Source organism: Dermacentor albipictus, chromosome 5 (assembly GCF_038994185.2).
Source record: "Dermacentor albipictus isolate Rhodes 1998 colony chromosome 5, USDA_Dalb.pri_finalv2, whole genome shotgun sequence".
In the NCBI taxonomy this organism is placed as follows: domain Eukaryota; kingdom Metazoa; phylum Arthropoda; class Arachnida; order Ixodida; family Ixodidae; genus Dermacentor; species Dermacentor albipictus.
In genome coordinates, this window is record NC_091825.1 from 172,187,409 (window position 1) to 172,214,359 (window position 26,951).

The 26,951-nt window shown below is 43.2% G+C and overlaps 1 protein-coding gene across 7 annotated transcripts in view; it reads left to right on the forward strand.

The window, feature by feature from the left end:
- LOC135916679 (E3 ubiquitin-protein ligase SHPRH) overlaps window positions 1-26,951 on the forward strand; it is a 375,022-nt gene that overhangs the window by 296,965 nt on the left and 51,106 nt on the right. For all 7 annotated transcript variants that reach the window (XM_065450123.2, XM_065450124.2, XM_065450125.2 and 4 more), the window contains exons 18-19: window positions 8,864-8,965; window positions 18,309-18,566. In XM_065450123.2, coding sequence (XP_065306195.2) covers window positions 8,864-8,965; window positions 18,309-18,566 — 360 coding nt within the window. The remainder of the gene's footprint in view (window positions 1-8,863; window positions 8,966-18,308; window positions 18,567-26,951) is intronic.

Genomic DNA, 26,951 nt, shown 5'->3' on the forward strand with positions numbered 1-26,951 from the left:
AATGGAGCTGTGATTAACTTACAAAAGTCGCGGGTAACGTTTTCGACGGCGCAGGCCTTAGCAGGGAGCAGCACTGACGACACGTATGTCAACGCCTTGAGGATTATTGAGAACATCACGGTGCCACCAAGGAGCAGCGTATTGACCCTCGTCACCTGCGACGCATTCGACGGCTATGAGGGTATTGCCGAGGCAAATATCCCGCTGCTGCTCGAAAGACACATCTACATTGCCCGGGGGCCTTGTTCGAATGCAGCATAAGTGCTCGCAAGTTTTGTTGAGAAACTTCAGCCATGAGTATCAGCATGTCCCTCAAGGTACAGCTGTGGCATTCCTGAACGACATTGCTGATTTCTCCGATATCGGCACGTTACAAGTGACTTCACTGCATGCAACAACTCACGCCATCCTGAATACCCGCGTCCACATTAATGCTGACTTAGCAGATGTACAGAAGGATCAGCTGCTGGGCCTACTGACAGAATTCTCCGGCTGTTTTTCCATGGAATCCAAAGTCCAGCGCACTTCCATTACGCAACACCGGATCATTACAGAGGAGTCGGTGCGGCCTGTTCGTCAGCATCCGTATCGTGTGTCACCTATGGTGCGGGAGGCGATTAAGCGTCAAGTTCAAGAAATTCTAAATGATGACGTGATTCAGCCATCGACAAGTCCATGAGCATTGCCTGTCGTACTAGTAAAAAAGAAAGACAACACACTCCGCTTCTGCATTGACTACAGACGGCTTAACCGAGTCACCAAACGCGACGTTTATCTCCTGCCACGAATCGATGACGCTTTGGACCGTCTGCGTCATGCTCAGTTCTTTACTTCGTTAGACCTAAAGTCAGGCTACTGGCAAATCGAAGTGGATGAGCGTGACCGTGAAAAAACCGCCTTCGTGACTCCCGATGGGCTGTACGAATTTAAAGTGTAGCCTTTCGGTCTCTGTTCCGCTCCTGCTACGTTTCAACGAATGATGGACACTGTACTCGTTGGACTAAAGTGGCAGACGTGTCTAGTGTACCTAGACGACGTTGTTGTGTTTTCCAGCACGTTCGATGAACATCTCGCCCGGCTACGAAGTGTCCTTACTGCAATACGCAAGGCCAACCTCACCATCAAGCCTGAAAAATGTTTCTTTGGCTTCCAGGAACTCAAGTTTCTAGGCCACGTGGTCAGCTCCCAATTAGCACGACCAGACCCAGAAAAACTCGCTGCCGTTGCCGAGTTTCCTCGTCCTAAAGACAAAAAGGCTGTTCAGCGGTTCCTGGGCCTCTGCACTTACTACCGTCGTTTCGTTAAAGGCTTCTCAAGGATTGCTGAACGGCTCACGAGACTGACGTGACAAGATGCGCCCTTTGCGTGGATGGAAGACCAAGAGCAGGCCTTCACCGAATTGCATAAACACCTTCAATCTGCTCCAGTGCTGGCGCATTTTGATGACACCGCGGTAACTGAAATACACACCGACGCCAGCAACGTAGGACTTGGGGCCCTTCTGGTTCAATGGCAAGATGGCGCAGAACGAGTAATTGTGTACACGAGTCGTAGTCTGACAAATACAGGAGCTAATTATTCAACGACTGAAAAAGAATGCTTAGCAGTCGTGTGGGCCATCAGCAAGTTCTGACCCTACTTATACGGCCGGCCATTTCGAGCGATCAGTGATCACCACTCGCTCTGCTGGCTTGCCAATATACGAGACTCGTCAGGTCGCCTCGCTCGTTAGAGCCTCCGCCTCCAGAAATACGACATAACTGTTGTCTACAGATCTCGCCATTAGCATAGCGACGCTGACTGCTTGTCACGTTCTCCTATTCCCTTTACATCCTCAGACTTGGAGCTGGATTTGCCGTTTCTTGGTGTCGTCGACGGGGTGCGCATGGCTGACTATCAACATGCAGACTCTGAGCTGCTTCCAGTCATCCTCTTGAGGGAGCTGACGTTGTTGTCCCACGCCCACTTTCACGAGGATTGACGTCGTACTGCCTGTGAAACAATGTCTTGTACAAGAAAAATTTCAAGAACAGCCAGGAAACGTTCTTTCTTGTCCTTCTGACGGCACTACGCGAGGAAGTTTTACAGGCGTGTCACGACGATCCCTGTGCCGGCCACTTAGGCTTCGCGAGGACATTAGCACGCATACGGCAAAAATACTATTGACCACACCTATTTTCGTTCAGAGGCGTAAAGTTCCACCCATCAAGCCTGCCGGCCTCCTTCAGCCTTTGGATCTGCCTCCGGCGCCGTTCCAGCAAGTGGGAATTGATCTTCTTGGGTCGTTCCCCACGTCCTCCTTGCAAAATAAGTGGATAATCGTGGTAACTGACTATTTAACTCGCTATGCGGAGACGAAAGCTGTGTCGCGGGGAACTGCTGCTGAAGTCACCAGCTTCTTCGTCCACAACATCATGCTTCGCCACGGTGCACCCGCTGTACTCATTACTGACCGCGGTGCAGCGTTTACAGCGGAGTTATTGCAACAAGTCGTCACACTGACGCACACCGACCACCGAAAGACCACAGCCTATCATCCACAAACTAACGGCCTAACAGAGCGCCTAAACAGAACATTAGCCGACATGCTCTCCATGTACATTGATGTGGAACACAAAACATGGGATGAAATTTTGCCATACGTCATGTTTGCTTACAATACCGCTGTGTAGGAGCCTACCGAGTTTACACCATTTGAGCTTGTTTGCGGACATCGCGTTACAACCCCCTTAGACGCCATGCTCCCGGTAGACCATGGAACTACAAGGAATGACACCACTGAAGATTTCGTCGAGAAAGCCGAGGAAGCTCGCCAGCTTGCTCGGAATCGCATCCGCACCCAGCAGAATACCGACGCCTACCGTTACAAACGGACCCGGTGGAATTTCCAGTACTTACCAGGTGACCACGTGTGGGTGTGGACACCTATCCGACACCGTGGGCTCTCAGAGAAATTGTTGCACCGCTACTTCGGCCCCTACGAAGTTGTACGCCGCCTCAGTGATGTGAACTACAAGGTGGTGTCTCAAAGCTCTGATCCTGGTTTGAACCGACGCCGTCCCCGTGCTGAAGTCGTCCACGTAGTACGGATGAAGCAGTACTACGCACGCCAGGTCTAAGCAACCCTCACAAACCGCTTCAGCATTGTGTACATTCCTGTATGTTCTTTTTTTTTTGTCTTTTCATGTTGGCACTCTTGCCCATAGTGCGCGCCCGCTGCCCTTGAAGCGACCGGGCCGAAGCGCCTTGAAGCGACCCTTAAGGCGAGAACGACGAAATTCGTGGTTGTGCGCGGGCTCTCCGAGGACCAGCCATCGCTAAAGGCAGACGTTTTTTGCCACTCTGTATTTTGCCAAACTGTTTTAGTTGTAATAGCTGGGTGACAATATGCAGCAAATACTACATCATTCAGTTTAGCTGACTTTCTATTCTTTCCTTATCACAATCATCACTCCTCCGCGTCGTGAGTCAACTTGGTCTTTGCGAAAAGTGACAAATGTTCACTATTTGTGATTTTGCTGGAAAGCCGTCTCTCTGTATCTATGATGATATCCAATGAGCATATGTGGACAATTGTTTTTAAGGCATCAGATTTTGGGAATATGATTCAAAACTTCGCCATAAGCAAAGAAATTGTGCCTTGCTTTGCAGATTTCTTTAATCAGATCGGCCCATCTGTCGACGACAACAGATCGACCACAACAGCTTTCAGGACGCACAAACAATCTGACATTGTTAGCGCATTGTGGTGCTACAAAAATTGCGATAGCAAGGCGGTCTTCAAGGTGGTTGTCTACAATAGGAGCACATGTGACACTATGTTCAAAGTAATTTTTCCGAATGTACCTATTGGGAGCAGACATATTGCAAGTGCACTGTTTGCTTTTGCTGTTCTTCTTTGACTTGTTTGTTTTAAGTGGGGTAGTTGCCAGTAGCAGTGCCCTGCTTGTTATTTAGTTTGCCCTCAAAGTATATGCATACTTTATTTTATTTATTTATTACGGATCCCACAACGCCAGTGTGGCATTACAGTTGGGGGGGAGGGGAGGTTCAAATAGTATACACAAGAAACAGTACAAGTCATTCCATAATAAATACAAAATAATTTGCGGCACAACATACACATCCTGAGAATGCAACTTCAGTGATTAACAGAATATGTTATAACAATGAAGAAAAAGAAAGACACATCATTAGACAGCATTAATCCTGAGAGCACAACTTCAGTCATCAGAAGAACATGTTATAACAAGAAAGAAAAAAATGCATCGTTAGACAGAATTGTTACAGAGTCCTGCGGTAACCTCTTCCAGTTCGAAATCATCCTAGGGAAAAAAGGCATTCTTAGCATTTCGGTTTTGCATTTTATTTCTCTTACCTTATTCACATGATCTAGATGTAAAGATGCATAATCGGGCTTAAATATGTACTTATCGCATTCAATACCAGTCCTAGAAAGAACTTTAACCTGAGTGATTTTCTTCTTTCCTCTAATAGTTCCCAGCCAAGATTCTCTTTTGCACGTGATACGCTGAAATGCCTAGAGTAATTACGGAGCACAAAACGAGCTGCTAAATTTTGCACTTTTTCTAACTCTTGTATATCAACCTTTAGCCAAGGGTCCCATACAGTGCAAGCATAATCAAGGACAGATCTAACATTTGTAATATACAGGATTTGCTTAGTTTCCGAAAGAAAATTGTTGTAGCTTCGACGGGGCGGCCGGCCGGAAGATCTATGGCATGAGACCTAAGTGGCCGGGGCACGCAGCGCCGCAAGAAAGAGCCGGACTGCTTCTGTCGGGGACCAGACAAAGAATGGATTTTTATTTCTGCGAGGGGAAACAGGAGGCAACTTACAGCGTTTGGCGCTGAGTGGCGCCCTGACGTAAATGACCCAAAACCGAAAACAGAAGCCAACACAGGATACCACAAAAATGTTTTGCATTTTGTCGCAAGAAACCTAGTACCCTACACGCCTTGGCTGAAACATATTCAATATGACGGTGCCATGACAGATTGGAGGTAAAAAAAAACATTAAGATATTTGAATTCGGATATAGATGACAGCTGTTGAGTGCTCATTTTGTACTTAAATTGATGAGGAGTATGTTTTCTTGTAAAAGACAGGTGAACAGTTTTCTGCAAATTTATACGCATGCCCCACCTTTTGCACTAATCCGTAACCTTGTTCAAATCCTCTTGTAAGGCAAAACAATCATTTTCATTATGAATAACTCTATATAAGATACAATCATCTACGAATAAACGTACAGGAGATGAAATATCAACACATATGTCATTCATGTAAATTAAAGATAGGAGAGGGCCCAGGACGGATCCCTGTGGTACTCCTGATGTTACCTCAATGTCATCTGAGTGTTGGCTGTTTAAAACTACTTTCTGGTGCTTTGAGCTTAAATATAATCTAAGCAATAACTGATGTGTTTAAATGATACCATGATAACTTCTCTACCAATAAATCGTGGGGAACAATATCAAGAGCTTTCTTAAAATTGAGAAAAACCGAATCAATAGAGCAGCCGTTATCTAATGCACTTGCTATATCATGTATTAGTTCTGTTAGCTGGGTAACGCAAGAAAAACCCATGCGAAATCCGTGTTGCTGAGGACTTAGCAGTCAGTATCCGTTTAAGTGGTTTATAATGCTAGTAAAAAGGATATGTACAAACACTTTGTGAACAATACATCTCAAAGAAATGGGTCTATGATTGAACACACTGTTATGGGGTCCCAACTTGTGCACAGGGTCAACATTTGCAGTTTTCCAATCATCAGGTAAGGCACTTTCTTGCAATGCCTTATCAAAAATAACGCGAAGATATTTTGAGACTGAGTGAGCCCACGATGATAGTAATGCAATAGGTAAGCCATCAGGACCACAAGCCTTACCAACATCCAGCTGCTTTAGTATCCATAGTAAAATATTTTTGCCCGCACAATTGACAAGGACACAGTGAAGGGGGTACACACTATTTTGTCCTTGTCAATTGTGCGCGCAAAAATATTTTACTATGAATTCGTACCAACTCGTCCAACTATCAGTTCTGCTGCTTTAGTATCACTTCAATTCCTCTCTGATCAATTATAACGTCTTCCATGTGTTCACCACCCATTTTGCCAAAATTCGGATTGATTTTGCTGCTGTTTCCACGTGCAGAGAACACCAAAGCAAAGAATGAGTTGAATCATTTTGCTTTGCCCAGATGTTTGTGAACAAGGGTGCCAGCATCGTCAAAGGGGGGCATTGATAAGTCGTCCTTTCTATTCATTTTGATAAGCTTCCAGAATACTTTAGGCTGGGTGTTAATTCATGAGGGGAAAGAGCCGAAAAATTTTTCCTTAGCCTGTTTCACTGCAGTTTTCATTTCTTTTGTAAGTTGATGCAATTTAACTTTCCTTGTGGCCGATCAGTTCATTTTGTAGCTAGCATAAGCATACTGCCTTCGTTTGGCGATTTTGTGTACTTCCTTCATATACCATGGCTTACTCTTGCCAAGCCGTGACGTCATCAACCACGATGGAATGTCTCGTTCCCGCAATTCAAAGATTTTGCTTTTAAATATGCGCCACAGTTCATGCACGTCATTAGATTCTGATAAGGTTTCAAAAACATCGTAATATGCGTCTAGTGCTCGACATATGTCAAGTGTACAGGCTTTTTTGTAAGCATATATGCATTGCTGGCCGCAATTAACAATTTTAGTGTATGTGAGGTTCATGTTACAAATGACAGCATTATGATCCCCTATTCCAGGTACTATCGTTGTAGAGTGCACTACCGTGGGAAGGTTAGTGAACAGCAAATCTAATATATTATTTCCTCGAGTGGGTTCTAGCACCAGTTGAGATAATGCGAAAGAGTGTCATATCCTTATTATTTCTTTACTTGACGCATTTCCTAAGTTACCTGTAATGTTTGGTCGGCACCAATAAATTTCAGGTAAGTTAAAGTCACCGCCTATGAATAAGATATCAGCGTCTATTGTCTCCATGGTATCAGAGAGGTCACTCAGCACTTTAACCGGGCTTCCAGGTGGGCAATAAAACGAACACATTGCAAGAGATTTCCCATTTTGCAACCTAAGTTGAACCCATATTGACTCATTTTGGCATACATCAACTTCAAGCTTCCGGTAGTCGACTGTCTCATGAATTAAAATAAAAAACGCCTCCTCCACGATGACCGCGATCCTTCCTATAGCCGACTCATGCATGTACATTAGGGAGCTACTGTGCCTATTGCCACCCAGCTTTGTTGTATTTTATTTTTCTCTATTTTTGTGCTGCACTTATGGTAACCTTCCAGCTGTTGAAATTGGCTGCAGCCACAATGTTGGGAGAGGAGGTCCTCAGCTGGGGCATGGTCACACCACCACACCCATCCTTTTACTAGCTGCTGGGAATGGGTCCAAGCAATGTCTACATACATTCTGTAATGCAACAAAGAACAATAAAGATTAAACTTAAATTCAATTCAGTCACACCTGAGGCCAATCACTGGAGGTTGGCATGTGCCTCTCAGTGTGGTTCTATGACATATATGCTTGAGAGCAACTGTGGAGTAATGACTGAATTATGACTGCGTTGGCAGGACGTGTTAATAGCTGTGCTTAATCATTTTGTGTTAATTCTTGCCAGATCCAAAAGGGTGTACACGTGTGCACAAATTTGTATTAACAGGTAATTTGTGGCCGAAAAAAAAATAAAGAAGGTTGTCCCAATAGCTGGTGTTGCGGGTGTGCTTACAGGCTAATGTGCCTGGTGCCAGCTGGGTAAGGTGTGTAAAGTGGGATAGGTAGCTCATCCACACTACATGACCCACATGAAAGGATGTCACAGCGAGTTTATTAAGTTGCTCCTAAGGTACAGAGAGCACTAGCACTTAAGTGTAAGAGTGACATGCAACGAAGGATTATGGCACTGGAGTGACAGTTCCAGTGCATGGGTGAAAGCTCCCAAGAAGCCTGCTCAGCCACACGTAACCATAGTGAGCCTCATGTGGCTATGGGAACTAGTGAGCTATAGTGAGAGGGCCATAGTTAATAGCCAAGTGTGCTGAAGGTAAATCTTCTGGGCAAAAGCATCTGCACTTCTCGAAGTTTAAAGGAGGCTGAGGGGGCATATGGCACTGTTCATACATGTGGTACGCTGTATAATGTGAGCTGTACGTGCGAGCTGCAGGTTGGACTGGGACCACAGGCCCAAATAAGTGTGCAAGTGTGCGTGAAGTAGAGTGCCTTAAGAAAACAGCGAAAGGGAAAACTATGTATGTCCCGCTTGTTAGCCCTGTGCACTGCATGTACCAATTATGTTTAAAATTTGGCTGGCGTACTATTGTGAGCTCCGTGCGTTAGCTATCAAATGTGTTTACTCATTAATTTCGAAGGGTAGCTCAGGCCACTTTAACATTTATCGTTCGTGGTAACATGCTGATGAATTTTTTAAACATATTTTATTGTACTGCTTTACGCACTGCTAGGCTAAACTAAGAATAGATGTAATGCCCCCTATGTTGTTTTTTTCTCAGCCCTCAGTGACGTCTTACTATTTCCACCCTCAGATGCCTTCACTTTGTCACCTCTCACTGATAACCATCTAAGGCCATATTCTATTTCATCATTTTTCGTGAATTTTAAATTTTGTTTGACCTAACTGGTCGCAGCTTCATGTTAATGGACTTGAAAAGTGTGCGCTGTGAAAATAATGCTGTTGGGGGAGGAGAGTATGCCCAAACACATTTGTGCTAGGTGCTTCTGCTGGATTAACCACTAATACCAACTGAGGATTTAATACTTGGATGCTCTATGGTTTGGTTACAACATATCATTTTTTTCCAACAGGTGCCAGAGCAGTGGTCAATGCTTCTCCATGAAAAAGAGCTGCACAAGAACAATCTCAAGAAAAAACTGGGACAACTTTTCTACCTGCAAAACCTTGCAAAGGTATGATAGATCTATAGATATGGTAGACTATAGTGTCTTAGGTCACAAAGCCATGGTTGTTGCAGGTTCATCTTAAGCGACACAACTTTGTGTATTGTCTGCACCATCTTCTAAGACTCTGCTCTCTGTAGCTTCGGGCCTGCTTTTGTAGTGCATTTCCATGCTCGCTGAGAGGGAGAGAGGTTGTATAAAGGGCAGGAGCCACTGTGCTGCTTCACTCTTCACTTTTCACCTTTTTCTTTCTCTCTCTTTCTCTGGATGCTTATAGAGCATGATCCTGGGTGATGTGCATGTGGAGCAGCTGGCACCATCTTGTGGCGTGTTGTGTCAACTCAATTAACTCAACAAAAATTATTCATTTAGAACGTAGAATTAAATGCCATCGTAAGGAAGGAAGCGACAAAACATTTACATCAAATTTAGCGCTTCATTTAGACTTAAAATTGCAAGAATCGAGGGAGTACTATTTCACTGTTAAGCTTGGTCGCATTGTGACGGAAAATTGCACCAAATTTTGGCAATTTCTGTCTCACAAAAACTCTAACAAAGTAAATAACGAAGTAAATCCAATTTCTGTACCAGACTGTCTGCTTATGAATAAAAAAGAAGTAGTTGACACATTCAACACCTTTTTTTCAATGTGCCAAAATACCTCACGTGCCGAAGTATCCAATGATAATGAAAATACTAACAGCATTGGCTGTTAATATTAATGGCATTGCTGAACTTTTGATGGCATTGCTGAACTTCTATTTTCCTTAGACACTCAAAGGTCGCCTGGGCTGGACAATATACTAAATACGTTCCTAAAAAGATATTGTGACCAAGTGGCTCGCCTATTAGTAATAATGTTTCAGAAGTGCATTGGTTCTGCTTCGCTACCTGATGATTGGCGTGCCACAGAAGTCATCCTTGTTATTAAAGAGGGTTCTTCATTTCAAATCGATAATTATCGTCCTATATCCCTCATTTCTAGTTACTGTAAAATGCCTGTGCGTATATTAGCAAAATGCATTAACAACCCTTTAATGCAAGAAAACATTCTAACTGGCACGCAATATGGTTTTTGGCATAAATACCTGACAACAATTTAGGTAATTACAACAGTTAATGAATTCTCTAAGGTTCTTGACAGAGGTGGCCAGATCGATTTAATACTGCAGGCGAACCCGACTATTTCGAACCTGTTTACATAAAATTATTCTTTATATCTAACAATTTCTGAACACGATATATTAAAATGACCATATATAGCAAAAGTTATGCCTACATCAAACAAAAATAGCAGCGACTTCCGATATATAGAACATCAAGTGGTGGAAAAGTGCCCCCAGAAGTTAGCGTTCCCTCGCAGTGGCAGGGAAGGCCGGTGGCACGGCTCCATCAAACCACTCTCCCTACCGTGACCGCGCTGCGTCGAGCGAGCCGTCGACATCCCCCTGCAAAAAATGATCCTGGCCTACCCGCAGCGGTTGCTCCGACAGCTAATCAGAGACTCTTGTGCCCTCACCGTGCAAGATGGCGCAAGTGCGAGTTGTCTCGCTGCTTTTTGAGTTCATTGTGGTTGTGCCTTGTGGGCTTTCTCCCGCAGTGCTGCCGTGATGAAGTGGCAGAATTTGCCTTTCGCCGTGAAGCTCGAAATCGTAAAGCGGGTCAAACCCAGTGAGAAGTCATTGGCACCGCAGCGTGCAAGATTCCGAGGGGCACTTTCAGCACGATCTTGAAGAATAAGGGGGAGATTAGGGCTAAAGCGATTATGTTCAAACAGTGTTTTGAATGTAATTCATGTTTTATTGAATGAAGGTTCACATTTAAAAAAAACACGACCCCGTGTTTGTGGCGCCCAACGCATACGCACGTCCATGTACAAGTGGTTCATCCAAAATTGCTTCAGACGTGCCGGCTTCCGCGTGCCTGGTGATGACTAAATTCTAATGAGTGCGGCGAAGCCATTGCTAGTGTTGCCGAAGTTTGGAGCGAGCTTTCAGAATTTCCGGAAGCCATTGACAAATCAACGGTCGACGAGTTTGTGAGTGCAGATGATGGTGTCGTGACCATGGAAGAGCCTGAAAACGAAGACTGCTCACATCATTTTAAGCACAAGTGAAAGTGGGCACAATGAGGAAAGCAACGACGGTCCTTTGCTCCCATCCTCCGAGGTGATTAGTGCACTCGCACTAGTCCGGTGCTTCTGCACGAACGTGGAAGGTTGCAGCCTCAGCTGCTCCGATTCCTTAGAGAATGTGGAGAAGTGCGGGCATCATGGGCAGTGAAATTACCCAAGCAGAAGAAAATACAGGACTGTTTCATGTTAAACTTAGCTAGTTTTATCAATAAAGTGATTTTATAAAGGGTATGGGCTTTTATGACATCCGATTCTTTAGCAGGCTTATGTCGAATTACGCTCTATAACGAACTGATATGCGTTTTTTTTTTGCGAGTTCGATATGGCTGCGTTTTACTGTATTCCATTTTTCCAAAGCATTTGACAGTACAGTACACTTAAAGTTAATAACAAAAATGAAAGGAGCCGGTTTGCCACGTCAAATAACAAATTGGGTTATCACTGAACTATCTAACCGCAAAGAGTATGTTGATGTCGACGGATACTGTTTGCGGTTTTTAGATGTATGCTCTGGTGTTCTGCAGGGGTCTGTTTTAGGACCACTTCTATTTAATATGTACAGTGTAGATGTGGTGGAACTGTCTGTATTTTTTAATTATTCACTGATAATTGCATCATTTTTACACCCGTCAATGCTGTCGGTGACCAAATTGCTCTATATAACACTTTGAATTACCCGCCTGATTGCTGTGATAAATGAGAAATGATAAATAACTACACAGGAAGTGAGCCAATGTGTATTACCAATAAGATCAAATAACTTTGTTTTGTCTGCCACGTAAATAACAACCCTATTGAAGACATACAGATGCAAATATTTAGGTCTGACATTAACGTCCAATCTTAACTGGACGGGCCCATACAGACAACATATGCTCTAGAGCCCGAAAAGAATTAGGCCAATGGTAGCTGCGCTTTAGCCCGTGGGACTTGAATGCACTGTTCTGGCCAATCAGCGGGTCACATTTCAACGCGGGGAAATGCCGACCACACCTTGATCATGCTACTGACACCATTTTGCAAGGTGGCAAACGAGAGAGGAAGAATTCATGTACAAAACAACAAGATGGCGGCAACCGGCCATGTGTGCCGGGAATGGCACGTACGCAAATTTCAGTTTTATTTTGGCGTTTCTGCAAGATTTGGAAGCCACAGTGGCCTTAAAAATGTTGTTTTGTTAGTACTTTGCAGTCGAATGAGGTGCTGATATTACAGATTAGGTAGTTTACGAGATATACAATCCGAAAATAAGGTTTTTCAAAAATTACATCTTTTGCAATGTTTTGGTTTTCAAGGGCCACGTCCCCCCTTAAACCATAATTTAGATGGCTCTTCTCCTTCACTAAGGTTGATGACTTATAAAACACCTATTAGACCATCTTTGGAATATGGCAGTGCTGTTTGAGTCCCTCCTACTTGGGGAAATGCAGAAAAACTAGAAAAAATGCAAAGGTTAGCTGTCCTTTACGTCTAAAATGGTTTAAATGACTTGACTCATTCTCGGTCAAGCTACAGTTGGCCGATCTAGAACTGCTTCGATCTAGATGGCAGGATGACTTTGCCTTGCCATCTGCTAGCTGCCTGGTTAGCTCGGATGGTAGAGAAGCTGCCCTGGAAAGGTGGTGGTCCTGGGTTCGAGTACAATCGAATTACCAGGACAAATACCAGGACGAATTTTTCTTTAACTGCGAGGCTTTTCTTTCGAGGAACCCATATGGGTTTCCTTTGTAGCACTTTCTACGATTAGGTGGATATCTCATTTTCCCTTTATTAATTACTTCCCTCCACCTTGCGGGTTTTCGCAGAAATATTACGTCAAATGCTAACTGCCTCGGAAGGTCTGTAGTAGATCATGACGTACGTTATGGCGTGAGGCTTCATATCGTTTTTATAGCAAGCTTTAGTTTAGCGATGCAAGCAGAAAGTATTGTTTTCTCATTGAACACGTTGAGTTGTCAGTTTATTAGCTCACAATAAATTTAGGAGCAACAGCAAACAGCACTCGTTCTAGCTTTGCAGCGTTCGACCTGTGCACAGCGCCGCTAGTTTGCTTTTCACTGTGCAGACACCTAAATTCTAAAACTGGTTCATTTAATTTCTGAGTCATGCATTTACATAAATACAAGTGTCTGTCAGAAAGAAAACCTATGCTAAATTTCGAAAACCTGTTGGAAGAAACTCTGCCTGGTCCGATAGGTTGTCATTCACTTCTCGCGTTTGACTAGGGTTCAAGAATTTCCACACGTGGTGGGTGTCTGCTGTGTTCACACGCCCAAGCGAACACAGCACTGCACTGCTTGCTGCAAGCATGAAGACGCACCAGTCATCAGACGCAGATGACCTTATCACTGCGATTCGCTGATGAGATTGCCTTGCTTAGTAACTCAGGGGACCAATTGCAATGCATGCTCACTGACCTGGAGAGGCAAAGCAGAAGGGCGGGTCCAAAAATTAATCTGCATAAAACTAAAGTCATGTTTAGCAGTCTCGGAAGAAAACAGCAGTTTATGATAGGTAGCGAGGCACTGGAAGTGGTAAGAGAATACATTTACTTAGGGCAGGTAGTGACCGCGGATCCGGATCATAAGACTGAAATCATCACACATATCAGCTAACCTTAAAAAAAAAAGTTTTGGCCCCGACTCATTAACAGAACCCTCATTTGCTTTTATCCCAGAACACAATGGCCAGGTAACGTTACAGTTTTTTGACTCAGTGCAGCATATCTGTATTTAGCTTCTGAAACTAAGACAGACGTTACCGCCTATATATTGTGAGATGCCTTATGTGATATACTACAACACGAGTGGCAGTGCGGAGTTACCTGTGAAGGTCGAAAACCATTGAGTATCCTGCCTGTACCAGTGGAGCAATGTCGCAAACAAGTGCTTGCACATCTTGAAGTCCTGCTATGCACAAACACCTCCCATTTTTAAACCTCAGGCACGTTTGAAGGGCTTTTCATCTTTTAAAAAAAGTCTGATGTGGCTCACTGGGCAGGCCAGACATTGGCATGCACAGTGCAGTGATTTCCGTGGTTTCATTGCTAATAACCTTGAGACCGATCAAAATAAGGTAATCGGCAGCAAGGACCCTTTCGGCTTCGACGAAACACCTCGACTCAACACCACAAATGAGAAATGTATGAGCGTAGCACCAAGTGAAAGAGCCACCGTGAACCTGGATGTCATAGCTGTGTTTGTTTATTTGGACAGTCTTGCCAGCACAAGTAACAGATTCTGGGGTTGCCTATAGGCTTACTACCTAGTTATTGGATAAAAAAAATGTTATTAAAATTGGATGATTAGGAGAGTAACTACACCTCTCGGAAAATTGCTGATGGCCAAAAGGAGTTATTTAAAAAATGTGGGAAAAAGCAGTCATCGTGTGAAAAAAGCATTTTATTCCCCTGAGTCAAGCAAATTTGGTAGGAAAGCAAGCGTTTATGGCAGGAAAGCAAGCCAGAAAAGATGCTCTTTTAAATGAAACCAATATGGCGTGGCTCTGGTAAGGGATTTTGGAATGGTGAATGGCCAAACGAGTCATTTTCAGCGCTTTCATGGGCAAAACTGAACATTTCTTACGATAAGAACAGTGTTTTCTTCCTCAGCGATGCATCATTTTAAACTAATTTTCTTTTTCTTGTTTTTTTTCAGAAGGTGTGACTTGATATGTAGATTAGAAATATAATAGCAATGAAACATTGATTTTTTAGTAATATTTTTGTCTCCCACATGTCCCACCTTAAAACAGGTAATGCTATAAGTGGATTCGATTGTAGTTCTCTCTGTCTAATTAAAATCTTAGGATGTTGGTCCTCTCTTCCTTTTTTCTTTTTTTGTGCAACCCAATTATAACAATTATTGGTTGCAACAATGGGATTCTCTTGGCACTTGAATATTGTTATGAGTGGGTTCAACTGTAGTACTGAATGCAGTTTGCATTAACTCCTTGTGATGAAGTTCTTTGAAAGTATTGATCACTGCAAGGCACAGCCTCAGTCCATGAAGCGATGAAGTCATTTATTACCCTACAACAAGCCATTCATTTAACAAAATACAGCACAGAAAACGAAATGCTGCAAACTAATCAAACACACAAAAAGAAGTCGACAAGGAAAAAAGTCAGAAGGGGTCTGCAGTTTCATGGTCTGCACTGCAGTTGCGAGGTGAACTGGAGGCAGCGATGGAGGAGGTGCTTGAGTTGAGTAGGAGTGGCGAAGCTACAAACTGTCAAAGTAAATTCCTGTGCACCCCCAGGCGAACACCAGGGATCCAATGATGCAGCACGGAGTTTGGTTGTGACTTTGGGAACATGGGCACGGTTAGACACGGTCTTGGCATGGTAGAGATCTCGGCACCAGACACCAAGTCCAATGGCTTCATCTCTGCTCCTGGTGCATGGGCTTCATTTCTCCCGTGTTGATCAGCACCTTCCTGCATGCGATTGGGAGAATGCAGTGACCATGCCTCTGGCAGGTCACCCTGGTCCAGTCGGAGGCACGAAGCATGGGCCTGACACGCGACGACTTCACTCCTGTGCCTGTAGTACTGCTGAATTCCTTCCTCCACGGTATGGTGACTTGTTCTTCAACATTGGGCTGAATTCTTCTTTTCTTTTCGCCTTTGGCACTCCTGGGCAGGCCACTCATTAGCTAAACGCTGGAGGTTTTGAATCCATGCCCCTTGCCACCTTTGTTGTCGTCATCTTCTAATTATTTCTTTCGTGCACGCGTGCAACTGCAGTGTCTTGCCATCATCTTCGCATGGCTGATCCACTCCAATCATGGCACTCCCGTGCTTGACACATCATATCCCTTAACTGCCAATGACAAGACAATTTGCCATGACAACGAGCGCCATCTGGTGCCAATGATAAGTTAACTCGTTGTAAGTTTTTGCCAATTATTGCATATGTGTATGTGTTCAGTTTCTTGTAATTTTTGCAAGCAAATATGCACTATAACTATTGCCAATTTTTTTCGCACTGCTAACTTTTTTTCTGAATTTTTCGTGGCAGGTAAGGGGTTAAAGATGAAACTAGTATTCTGTAAGCAATCTGGATTGCCAAGTGAGAAAAGGGAGGCTGCTGCTTGTTTTGGGATACCCAGAGCTCATGATTGATCTTGAAGTCAAAAGAAGCTATTCTCTACTTAAGGAAGGCTAGAAAAGGCTTGAGGCACAAAATCAAATAAGAACTAAGAAGAGACACTTACAACTGCACATCCTTGACTTGCTGAAGAAAAGGACAAATTCTCAGCAAAAACAATTGAAAAATTGAAACTAACAGATGCTTCTACTACAAATTGAAGTACTTTCGATGACTGCAATGCTCCACCAACAAGTTTTGGATGTGAGTAGCCGACCAATCTTTGCGAGGTGCTTGCACTTACTCGTGCACAGAACCATGTGGGTGTTGTGTGCTAAAACCCACTTATAAGACTTCTGTTGAATGAATGCATAACGGTGACCCAAATTTCTGATGTCGTACCAGATCCTGCTCAATTTTTTGGACATGATGTGTGCGCAATGTTGCTAAACAAGATGTGGTGGCCATGAACAAAGTAGCTGTAGTTTAGGTTGTTGCCTTACTTAATTGCAATCTTAAAGTGAAGATTTTTTGGGGTGTCAGGCAGGCTTTGATGCTACGTTGATCAGTTTCTGTGGAGAGCAGTTTGGTTCAATGAACGTAACATTTGGTGTCAAGGTACTTTGGGTGATACCAAAGGTTATGTTGGCCAGCCACAGGGAATGTGAAAGCTTCGCTTGCACCGGTCACCACAGTGCGTTGGAGCTGCATATTTTATTTGCTCTCCTTGTGCCATACGGCTTCTTTGAAGACAACTTCATCAACGTAGCATCAAACCGTACAAGTGGTTGCCAGCTCTGAAGTTCAATGAAATTTTTTTTGTTGCTGAAATTCTTCTTTTTTGTGTGTGTGTCTGATCATACAAGCATATTTTACGGCACCTTTAAAAAAATAATAAATAAATAAAAATTAATAAAAATATTGAAAAATATTTTAAAAATAAGCTGGCGGTGACTGTACCTTGCACGAAAGGTCGAATTTCACTGGCAAAATTTTCATATAGTGAAAAAAATGGCTGATTTTACTGACTTCATTAGTGAAGTTTAACTGGAGTGCAAACAGAGGTGGCCCAGGCCGACAGACATTGTACGTCAGCACAAACGTGAGCTTCAGTGCTAAGACACTCATTTCACACTATTGTCTTCCTTTTATTGCCTTCATTTCTTCGTCGTCATTCCGCTGTCTTCACTCTGTCGTTACTGTGTTGTTAGTCATCACGCCGCTGTCATCATTCCTTTGTTGTCATGCCATCATAATCATGCCGTTGTCATTCCATTATTATCAAGCAGTTGTCATTCTGTCGTCGTCTACAGTCACCATGTTGTCATCATCATAACATTGTCATCATGCCATTGTGGTCATTCTATGATCATTGTGCAGCTGGCATCGTACTATTGTCATTATGTCTTTGTCATTTCATCATCATCATACAGTTGTTGTGCTGCTGTCACACCATTGTCGTCATTACTTTCTCGTCATTCCATCATCATCATGTTCAAGCACTGCAAGTTTATGTTATGTGAGGCATTTCCCTGTGAAAATGTGTCAAATGTGGTTGTGTCCTCTGTAGTTGCAAATAGTCACTAAACAAGAACTGCAATCTTCATAAACAGCAATGAGAGCTTCACTTAAACCATTTCCCAGGGCGCATGGGATCCACAAATATTTTTCTTTGCAATTTGTTCACTGTGCATATTCATGCTATGTATGTACTAATGTTCATTGACTCAAACAATTGCGTTGATATCAACAGCACAGTTGAGTGAGTGAGATTTGTTGACAGAGACGAGGAAAGCCTGCTGATTGCTCTAACATGTGCATGACACCTGAACATCAATCAGCAGGGTGACAAAGAAAGGAGAAAGGCTGGAAACATGGCGACAGTTGTTTCCCAAGTGTGTACAATGCTTGAGGAAAAGCTGTAGAGAAGTAAATTCAAATTAAAGAATGTAATATTTTTCTTTTCAGTTTTGTTTTGGTGTGAAAGTAATGTAATGTTCCAGTTCTCTGGGTTGAGCCAAGATCATGTTTTTTTTCCTAATTTCAGATGAGCTTGAGCTTGAAATTCTGTATCCCATGCACTGATGGCTTTCAAAACTTGCACCTGTGCTTGTCTCCTTGCTGCCACAGGCTGGCAGCCACAGGGCGGGTGAGTGCAACCCTGAGCCGTGCCCCATTTGCCGGAATGAACTGGGCACCCGTTGGAGTGTGATGCAGTGTGGCCACAACTTCTGCCTGGACTGCATCAAGATGGTGTGCAGCACTCCATCCTCCATGCGCAGTGGCAGCCTGTTGTGTGCCGTCTGCAGAAGCAGCTGCGCTCAGGGGGATGTCTTCTATGTCCAGACCACTCCGCCATCGGCCCCACAGTCCAGGTTTTCCCTCAAGGTGCGTGCCTCATCTTGTCTGGCCACTGTGACCCTGCATTGTGGGAGACAGTTTTCGGCACACACTTGATGTTGAGAGAAGCAGAAGGGAGAAGAAAAACAAATGCCAATAGCTAACTGGAAGTCACATGATTCAACACCCACGTGACGTCTGAAGGCGCGGGTGGTTTAAAATAAGTCTTTAAAATAAAGGAACGCACAGAACGGATTGTCCTTAGCATGGAGAGGCAACACAGGTGGTGAGGGCAGCCGTTACTGTAGATGCAGCGGGTTATACCAGTGCTGTGTTTACATGGCACCGTGATTGCACCTCAATAACTTCGTCAGTGCTATTGCAAAGTAAAGAGCAGGAAAGGTCTGCCTGGAGTGAGTTTGTTGCAGTGTGTCCATCTTTATAGCTTCAAAATGAGGATATTTATTTAAGCTTATAATGGAAAAATGAGTTTACAAGGGCACATATATTGCTTTTGTGCCTTTAATTCATGGAATGCATTGTGAACTGTTCTGACGTCTTACTTATTCCGTCAGCAAAAGCTCATTGTATGTCATGGAATTAGCACACAAAGTCTATGGCGATGTTGTTGCAGGCTTCCCAATTAATAGCCTGCTGTTAACAGCGCAAAATGTAGACAAGAGACGAGACAAGAAGACAAAAAAAAAACAGCGCTTATGGTGTCTTCTTGTCTCGTCTCTTGTCTACATTTTGCACTGTTAACAGCAGGATGGAAAACCAACAAGCCCAAGCTGCTATTCTAGCCAATTAACAGTGTGCAGAGGTCTCTCAAGGAAGCTTAAGAGGCATGTGCACTTAACTTTGTATAACTTTTTACTAACATACCAGTGGCCAGGAGTATAAAATCAGCACAGAATAGCCTTTGACTGTAGGAGCAATGACTTGTCATACGGGAAATCAGTGTAATCGTCATGGCATGGGTCGAGTTAAGGGCTGCATGTATATGAGACTGATTGACATCTCAGTTGTGAGGAGACATGGTTTACCTGCCGGCAAAGCAATCGCATTGGACGCTTGGAAGGAAGCGTTCGGGAAAGATTAACCAGGTAAGAGACAGGCCTGGAGAGTTTCCGCCCGACTTTAGCACATTCTACACAGTTGTGCTCTCGGCAAAGGTCAAGTCCCCTTTGGCGGTCCAGTTTTTGGGCGTTCATCTTATCCTTTTATGCGCACTCCTCTACATGTTAGGTACACAAATTATACCGATGAATTACAACAGTAATTTGAAACCACATCAACAACATGGCTAGTCTTGCGCAAGGAGCACCGTTTGTCTCAGCAGATGAACATTGTGAGGAAGATGAGATCGCGTGGAAATATTAAAAAATAAAAATGCAAGGAAAGAAAATGGGCAGTGGATAGGACACCTGGGGAGTGAGGGCACTCTCAATTCATTCGAGAGTGTCAATTGATTGAGAACTTGCAGCAGTTAACCTGTCCAATGAGTCGGCACGTATATCGAGGCTGGAGGCTGAAAAAGATGAGTACAATTAAGGGCGGGAGTCTGATATGGGTATCACACGGCACACTTTTGATTGCTATCAAGCCAGGTTAGCTAATTGTTGTGCTGTGCCGTGCTGACATGAACTAATCATGTTATGCCGGCACCCATATACTTCAGTTGATGTTATTTTGAATGTCAAATGGAGACCACAGAACTTGGATTATTCCCTCACAAACTCGCTTGTGTATAACTGAATTATCAACCTTGAGATCAATTTGCATCTTGAGAAGCCGCTTTGCATCAAAGTCAGAGCACTCATGCTCTGCAGATTTGACGCCGCACATGGTTGGCTGGGAGCTTTTCTGGTCGCTATTGTATCAGCTGAAGCAAATGGTTTGGCTGGCTTGATTGCGTCTACAATTGAGTCTATTGCACGCGCGCACACACACACACACACACACACACACACACACACACACACACACACGCGCGCGCGCGCACGCACGCACGCACGCACACATATTTGTATTCGAACCTTTCCGCATTTAATATGCTTCCTCGCATAACATACTGTACTGTGGCAAAGCTAACTTTATGCAGTGATGCTTCTGGTGCAAAGACTTCTCATGCTTCTGAGTCTAGTGAACACCTTGTTAGCACATTCTTATGCAAAATATAAGTGAGGCGTGCAGACAGGACACAAGAGTAGAGAAGTGGACAACACGAACACTTCTCTACTCTTGTGTCCTGTCTGCACGCCTCACTTCTATTTTGCATAATGAATCCTTACCAACTAGCTCAGCTTTCTGTCGTTCTAGCACATTCTTATTCGCATGGCGAATCATGTTAATAAAGCAACAAAGTTCCTCCAGTGTATAAAATCAAATTATGCACTTTAGAAAGTCGAACTATGCAATGCTCTTTAGACTGTGTTTGTGTAATGGCTGCAATGACTAAATGGTGATTAAACATGTCAAACAAAACTATACTTAAGTTGTGACAGAAGCAGGTGGTTCTGTTGTCTTTCCAATGTGCAGACAAGCACTGATGGTGACTGGGATGCAACTATACCTCTGCCAAAAAGAAAGTAAAAGTCTAATTAGGAAAAAAAAAATGTTTACAGCCAGAATGCACATAAAAGTTGCAGAAATTTTCCTGACCAGACTTCAGGATAAGTGCCGAGTATCTCAACGTTTGCATAAAGCAAGCAGAGCAATAACATTTGGCTTTTGCAGTGAGCACTAATATAATTAGGTGGTCTGCAGTTCTTAGCTGCTGTATATTTCATTTCATTTCATGTATTTACCCTAAGGGCCCAGAATAGGGCATTACATTGGGGGGGGGGGGGTAACAACAACAAGAAACTTCAGAAGGGGGGTTATAAGCTTGAAGATTAAAACACAAAATAAAAAACATAACTGTTTCCAGCATTAAGAAGATACAGTGCATCTAGTAGTAGCATGGCGTAATGATTATATAACAACAAGAAACTTCAAAAGGGGGGGTTATAAGCTTGAAGATTAAAACACAAAATAAAAAACATAACTGTTTTCAGCATTAAGAAGATACAGTGCATCTAGTAGTAGCATGGCGTAATGATTATATAATGCAATAACAGAAGATCGAACTGCAACAATATTTAGAATAACGCCGCAAATATATGACAGTGATCAAAGGTAGTAGGGTGCTCAAGCAGGATATCATGGTAGTTTAGAAAAGATCAGCTGGGATGGCAGGCTTGCTCATTAAGGTAGTTTAGTAAAGCCCCCTGCAATAATGCCCTTGTGGTGCTGCAGGTACTTGTATAAATAAATAAATGAATGAATGAATGAATGAATGAATGAATGAATGAATGAATGAATGAATGAATGAATGAATGAATGAATGAATAAATAAAAGCCGATTGGAAAGAAGATAATTCCTTAATGTTGACATTGAATGGTGGAAGGGCGTTCCACTCAGTCAGTGACAAGACTAAAGGTGAGTAAATATATTTTAGTCTGTGTGAAGGGTGGGTATACCTTGAGTTCGTGGTCAATACGAAAAACAAGAAAAATAACAACAAATAACAAGAAAAATTCCGTCCATCTAGAAATCTCAGCTGAAGTAGTTTCAGTGTTGTTCTGCATAACCAACCAATCGTAGCACGAAAATACTAACATAATAGAATAATTAGAAGCAACAGGTTGTTATTGTTACTCGACTGTGAATCGTCATACATGTAGGCGCAAAAACGGGAAAATCAAGAAGCATTGCAGGAAAGTAGACATAATGCAGGATGTAGAAGTGATAGGTAGGGTAAAGTGCAGTGATCATAGGTTAGTGAGGGCTAGGATCCACTTTAATTTGAAGAGACAAAGAGTAAAATTGGTCAAGAAGAAACTGGTCAACCTAGAGGCAGTAAGGGTAAAAGCAGACAAATTCAGGCTGGTACTTGCAAACAAATATGCAGCCTTAGAACAGAGAGATAAAGATGAGATAGAGGTAATGAATGAAAACATAACTAGGCTGGCTTCAGAGGCAGCAATAGAAGTGGGAGGCAAAGCACCAAGGCAACCAGTAGGCAAGCTCTCCCAAGTAGCGAAGGACCTACTAAAGAAACAACAAAGAATGAAAGTGTGCAACGCAAGAGATAAGACAGAATTTGCGGAACTGTCAAAACTGATCAACAAGGTTAAAATAAGTGATATTCGAAACTATAACGTGAGAAAGACTGAAGGAGCCGTAAAAAATGGACGCAGCCTGAAATCAGTGAAAAAGAAACTTTGGCATAGGTCAAACCAAGATGTATGCACTGAAAGATAAGCAGGGTAATATCATCAGCAGTCTCTAAGATATAGCAAAAGCAGCGGAAGAATTCTATACCAACCTGTACAGTACCCAGAGGAGTCAGGATACCTCAATTAGAAACAGTAATGAGCAGGATACAGAAACTCCTCCTATAACTAGCAATGAGGTCAGAAAGGCCTTGCAAGACATGAAACGAGGAAGAGCGGCAGGAGAAGCTGGAATAACAGTCGACCTACTCAAAGATGGAGGAGACATAATGCTTGGAAAACTGGTGCGTCTCTATACGAAGTGTCTATTGACTGCAAGGACCCAGAAAACTGTAAGAATGCAAACATTATACTAATCCACAAAAAGAGAGACATGAAAGAATAAAAAAATTATAGGCCCATTAGCTTACTCCCAGTATTATATAAAATGTTTACCAAAATAATCTCCAATAGAATAAGGGCAACACTGGACTTTAGTCAACCAAGGAAACCGGCTGGCTTCAGGAAAGTATGCCCTACAATGGGTCACATACACGTCATTAATCAGACTATAGAGAAGTTTACAGAGTATAATAAGCCTCTCTATATGGCTTTCAGCCATCATGGAGGCATTACGGAATCAGCGTGTAGACGAGCCGTATGTAAAAATACTGAAAGATATCTATAGCGGCTCCACAGCCACCGTAGTCCTCCATAAAGAAAGCAACAAAATCCCAATGAAGAAATGCGTCAGGCAGGGAGATACAATCTCTCCAATGCTATTCACAGCGTGTTTACAGGAGGTATTCAGAGACCTGGATTGGGAAGAATTGGGGATAAGTGTTTATGGAGAATACCTTAGTAACTTGCGATTTGCTGATGAGTTTGCTTGCTTAATAACTCAGGGCACCAATTGCCATGCATGCTCACTCACCTGGAGAGGCAAAGCGGAAGGGTGGGTCTAAAAATTAATCTGCAGAGAACTTAAGTAAGGTTTAACAATCTCGGAAGAGAACAGCAATTTCCAATAGTTAGCGAGGCACTGGAAGTGGTAAGGGAATGCATCTACTTAGGGCAGGTAGCGACGGCGCATCCGGATCAAGAGACGGAAATAATCAGAAGAATAAGAATGGGCTGGGGTGCGTTTGGCCGGCATTCTCAGATCATGAACAGCAGGTTGCCATTACCCCTCAAGAGAAAAGTATATAATAGCTGTGTGTTACCAGTACTCACCTACGGGGCAGAAACCTGGAGGCTTACGAAAAGGGTTCTACTCAAATTGAGGACGACGCAACGAGCTATGGAAAGAAGAATGATAGGTGTAATGTTAAGGGATAAGAAAAGAGCAGATTGGGTGAGGGAACAAACGCGAGTAAATGACATCTTAGTTGAAATCAAGAAAAAGAAATGGGCATGGGCAGGACATGTAATGAGGAGGGAAGATAACCGATGGTCATTAAGGATTACGGACTGGATTCCAAGGCAAGGGAAGCGTAGCAGGGGGCGGCAGAAAGTTAGTTGGGTGGATGAGATTAAGAAGTTTGCAGGGACGGCATGGCCACAATTAGTACATGACCGGGGTTGTTGGAGAAATATGGGAGAGGCCTTTGCCCTGCAGTGGGCGTAACCAGGCTAATGATGATGATGATGATGACGGTGATGATAATGATGATGATGATGAGATGGTTTTCATAGATTACGAAAAGGCATTTGATTCAGTAGAGATACCAACAGTCACAGCGGCATTACGTAATCAAGGAGTACAGAACACTTGCGTAAATACTTGGAAAATATCTACAGAGGTTCTATAGCTACCTTAATTCTACACAAGAAAAGCAGGAACACATGTATAAAGAAAGGGGTCAGACAGGCAGACACAATCTCTCCAATGCTATTCATTGCGTACTTGGAAGAAGTATTCAAGCTATTAAACTGGAAAGGCCTAGGAGTAAGGATCGATGGTGGATATCTCAGCAACGTTCGCTTTGCCGATGACATTGTTCTATTCAGCAACAATGCAGACAAGTTACAATAAATGATTGGAGACCTTAACAGAGAGAGTGTGAGAGTGGGGTTGAAAATTAATATGCAGAAGAAAAAGATAATGATGAATAGCCGGGCAAAGGAACAAGAGTTCAGGATCACCAGCCAGCCTCTAGAGTCTGTGAAGGAGTAGGTTTACCTAGGTCAATTAATCACAGGGAACCCTGATCATGAGAAGGAAATTCATAAAAGAATAATATTGGTTGGATCACATATGGCAGACATTGCCAGCTCCTGACTGGAAGCTTACCATTATCATTGAAAAGGAAGGTGTACAATCAGCGCATTTTACCAGTGCTGACATATGGGGCAGCGACTTGGAGACTGACAAAGAAGCTTGAGAACAAGTTAAGGACCGCACAAACAGCGATGGAATGAAGATTGCTTGGCATAGCATTAAGAGACAGAAAGAGAGTGGTTTGAATCAGAGAGCAAACGGGTATAGACAATATTCTAATTGACATCAAGAAAAAGGAAAATAGAGCTGGGCAGGTCTTGTAATGCACCGGTTTGATAACCATTGGACCATTACGGTTACAGAATGGGTACTAAGAGAAGGGAAACACAATCTGGGACGACAGAAGACTAGGTGGAGCAGTGAAATTAGGATTTCTTGCGGGCGCCATTTGGAATTCGTTGGCGCAGGACAGGGGTAATTGGATATTGCAGGGAAAGGCCTTCATCCTGCAGTGGACATAAAACAGGATGTTATTGATGATGAAGATGATGGTGATGATGATGTAACGTCCCCACTCCCTCGGTTGGGTGGTGAGAGTTTTGAATTTGAAAAAGGTATTCGGACCCTTTAGGTGCAATTTGCTTGTAAACTAAGTCTTTTCTTGGCATAAAACAAGCATTGGAATGTTTCGTGAATGGTATGTAAACAGTCCACGCCGACTTAGTATTTGCCTTTAGTGTTCCTTTAAGACGACTGTGTGGTGTAGCTGAACTTAGGTAACCAGCCGCCATTGTGCTACAGCATTTCTTACTAAAATATTGGGTGCGCATTAGATTTCTACTTTGTTTAGGAGCTTTAATGTCATTCCTGCCTTAGTTTTCTACTTTAGACACATAAAAAGTGGGTGCATGTTTGATTCAAGGCTGTGTTAGAACCGGGCAAATACTGTATGGACCCATGTAATGGCCGCACTTTTTTTCACGATTTTGATGATGTGTGGCCCTTACATGGAACCGAACCTTTTGGTCAAAATGGTGCCAGTGCAGCCGGTGATTCGTGCAAACATTAGATCCATTGCATCAGAGATCAACGCACAGCTCTTGCCATCATTGGTGTAGCAGGGGTGAGGGGGGGCTCTAAACCTCCCAAAATTTTCTCACAAATTTACAGAATTCTCAGAATTTTTCCACGAATTTCCCCTCCCTTTTTCACGGAACAAAAAGTTTCAGGAGCTGGGCTCTGAAACAGCAACATGGATGAAAGGGAAAGCTTGAATGTGAAAGCAAGGGGAGGGCTGGTGGCAGATCGAAAGGGGGGGAGAACATCACCTCTCCCATGCACAGAACATTGTGGCCCCGGGACTCATGGCATGCCTCTACCTCATTAAGGATCGTGTTTACCATAACTGCTGAGAGGGCTCACTAAAAATTCTACGCACAGATTAAGATAGGACAAGCACATGCATAAAATTTGTGGGCCATTGTTGCTCCCCGCCAGGCCTTCATGTTGTCAAAGAACTTCTCATTTCTGGTACTTGACCGAATCACTGACCACACTGCGCGAAAGAAAAGCATTCCGAAAATAATGCAACTTGCTTGTCTAGGATACGCATGAGGATGTCTAGGATATGCATACGGATCCCTTACAATTTGGGTTTCCAATAAGAGTAGATCTTACTCTTATTAGGTGTATGGTACCTTATAGGAGTTCTGAGCATCAAGTCAAAGGCTCCAGCATCTCCACCAATGTTGTGATGTTGGAAACTCAGCGGTCGAAAGTACTGGTCGGCAGAAACAACCAGGACAGTCTTCTAATACCACGCACTACAATTTCCTCTTCTTTATGACTTTGTTTAAAAACCAATATTGTCTTGTTATCAGTGTACCTATTACGTTAGAAACACAACAATATTGTACATTTTGGTCCCTTAGTTACTGATAGCTTGCAACATT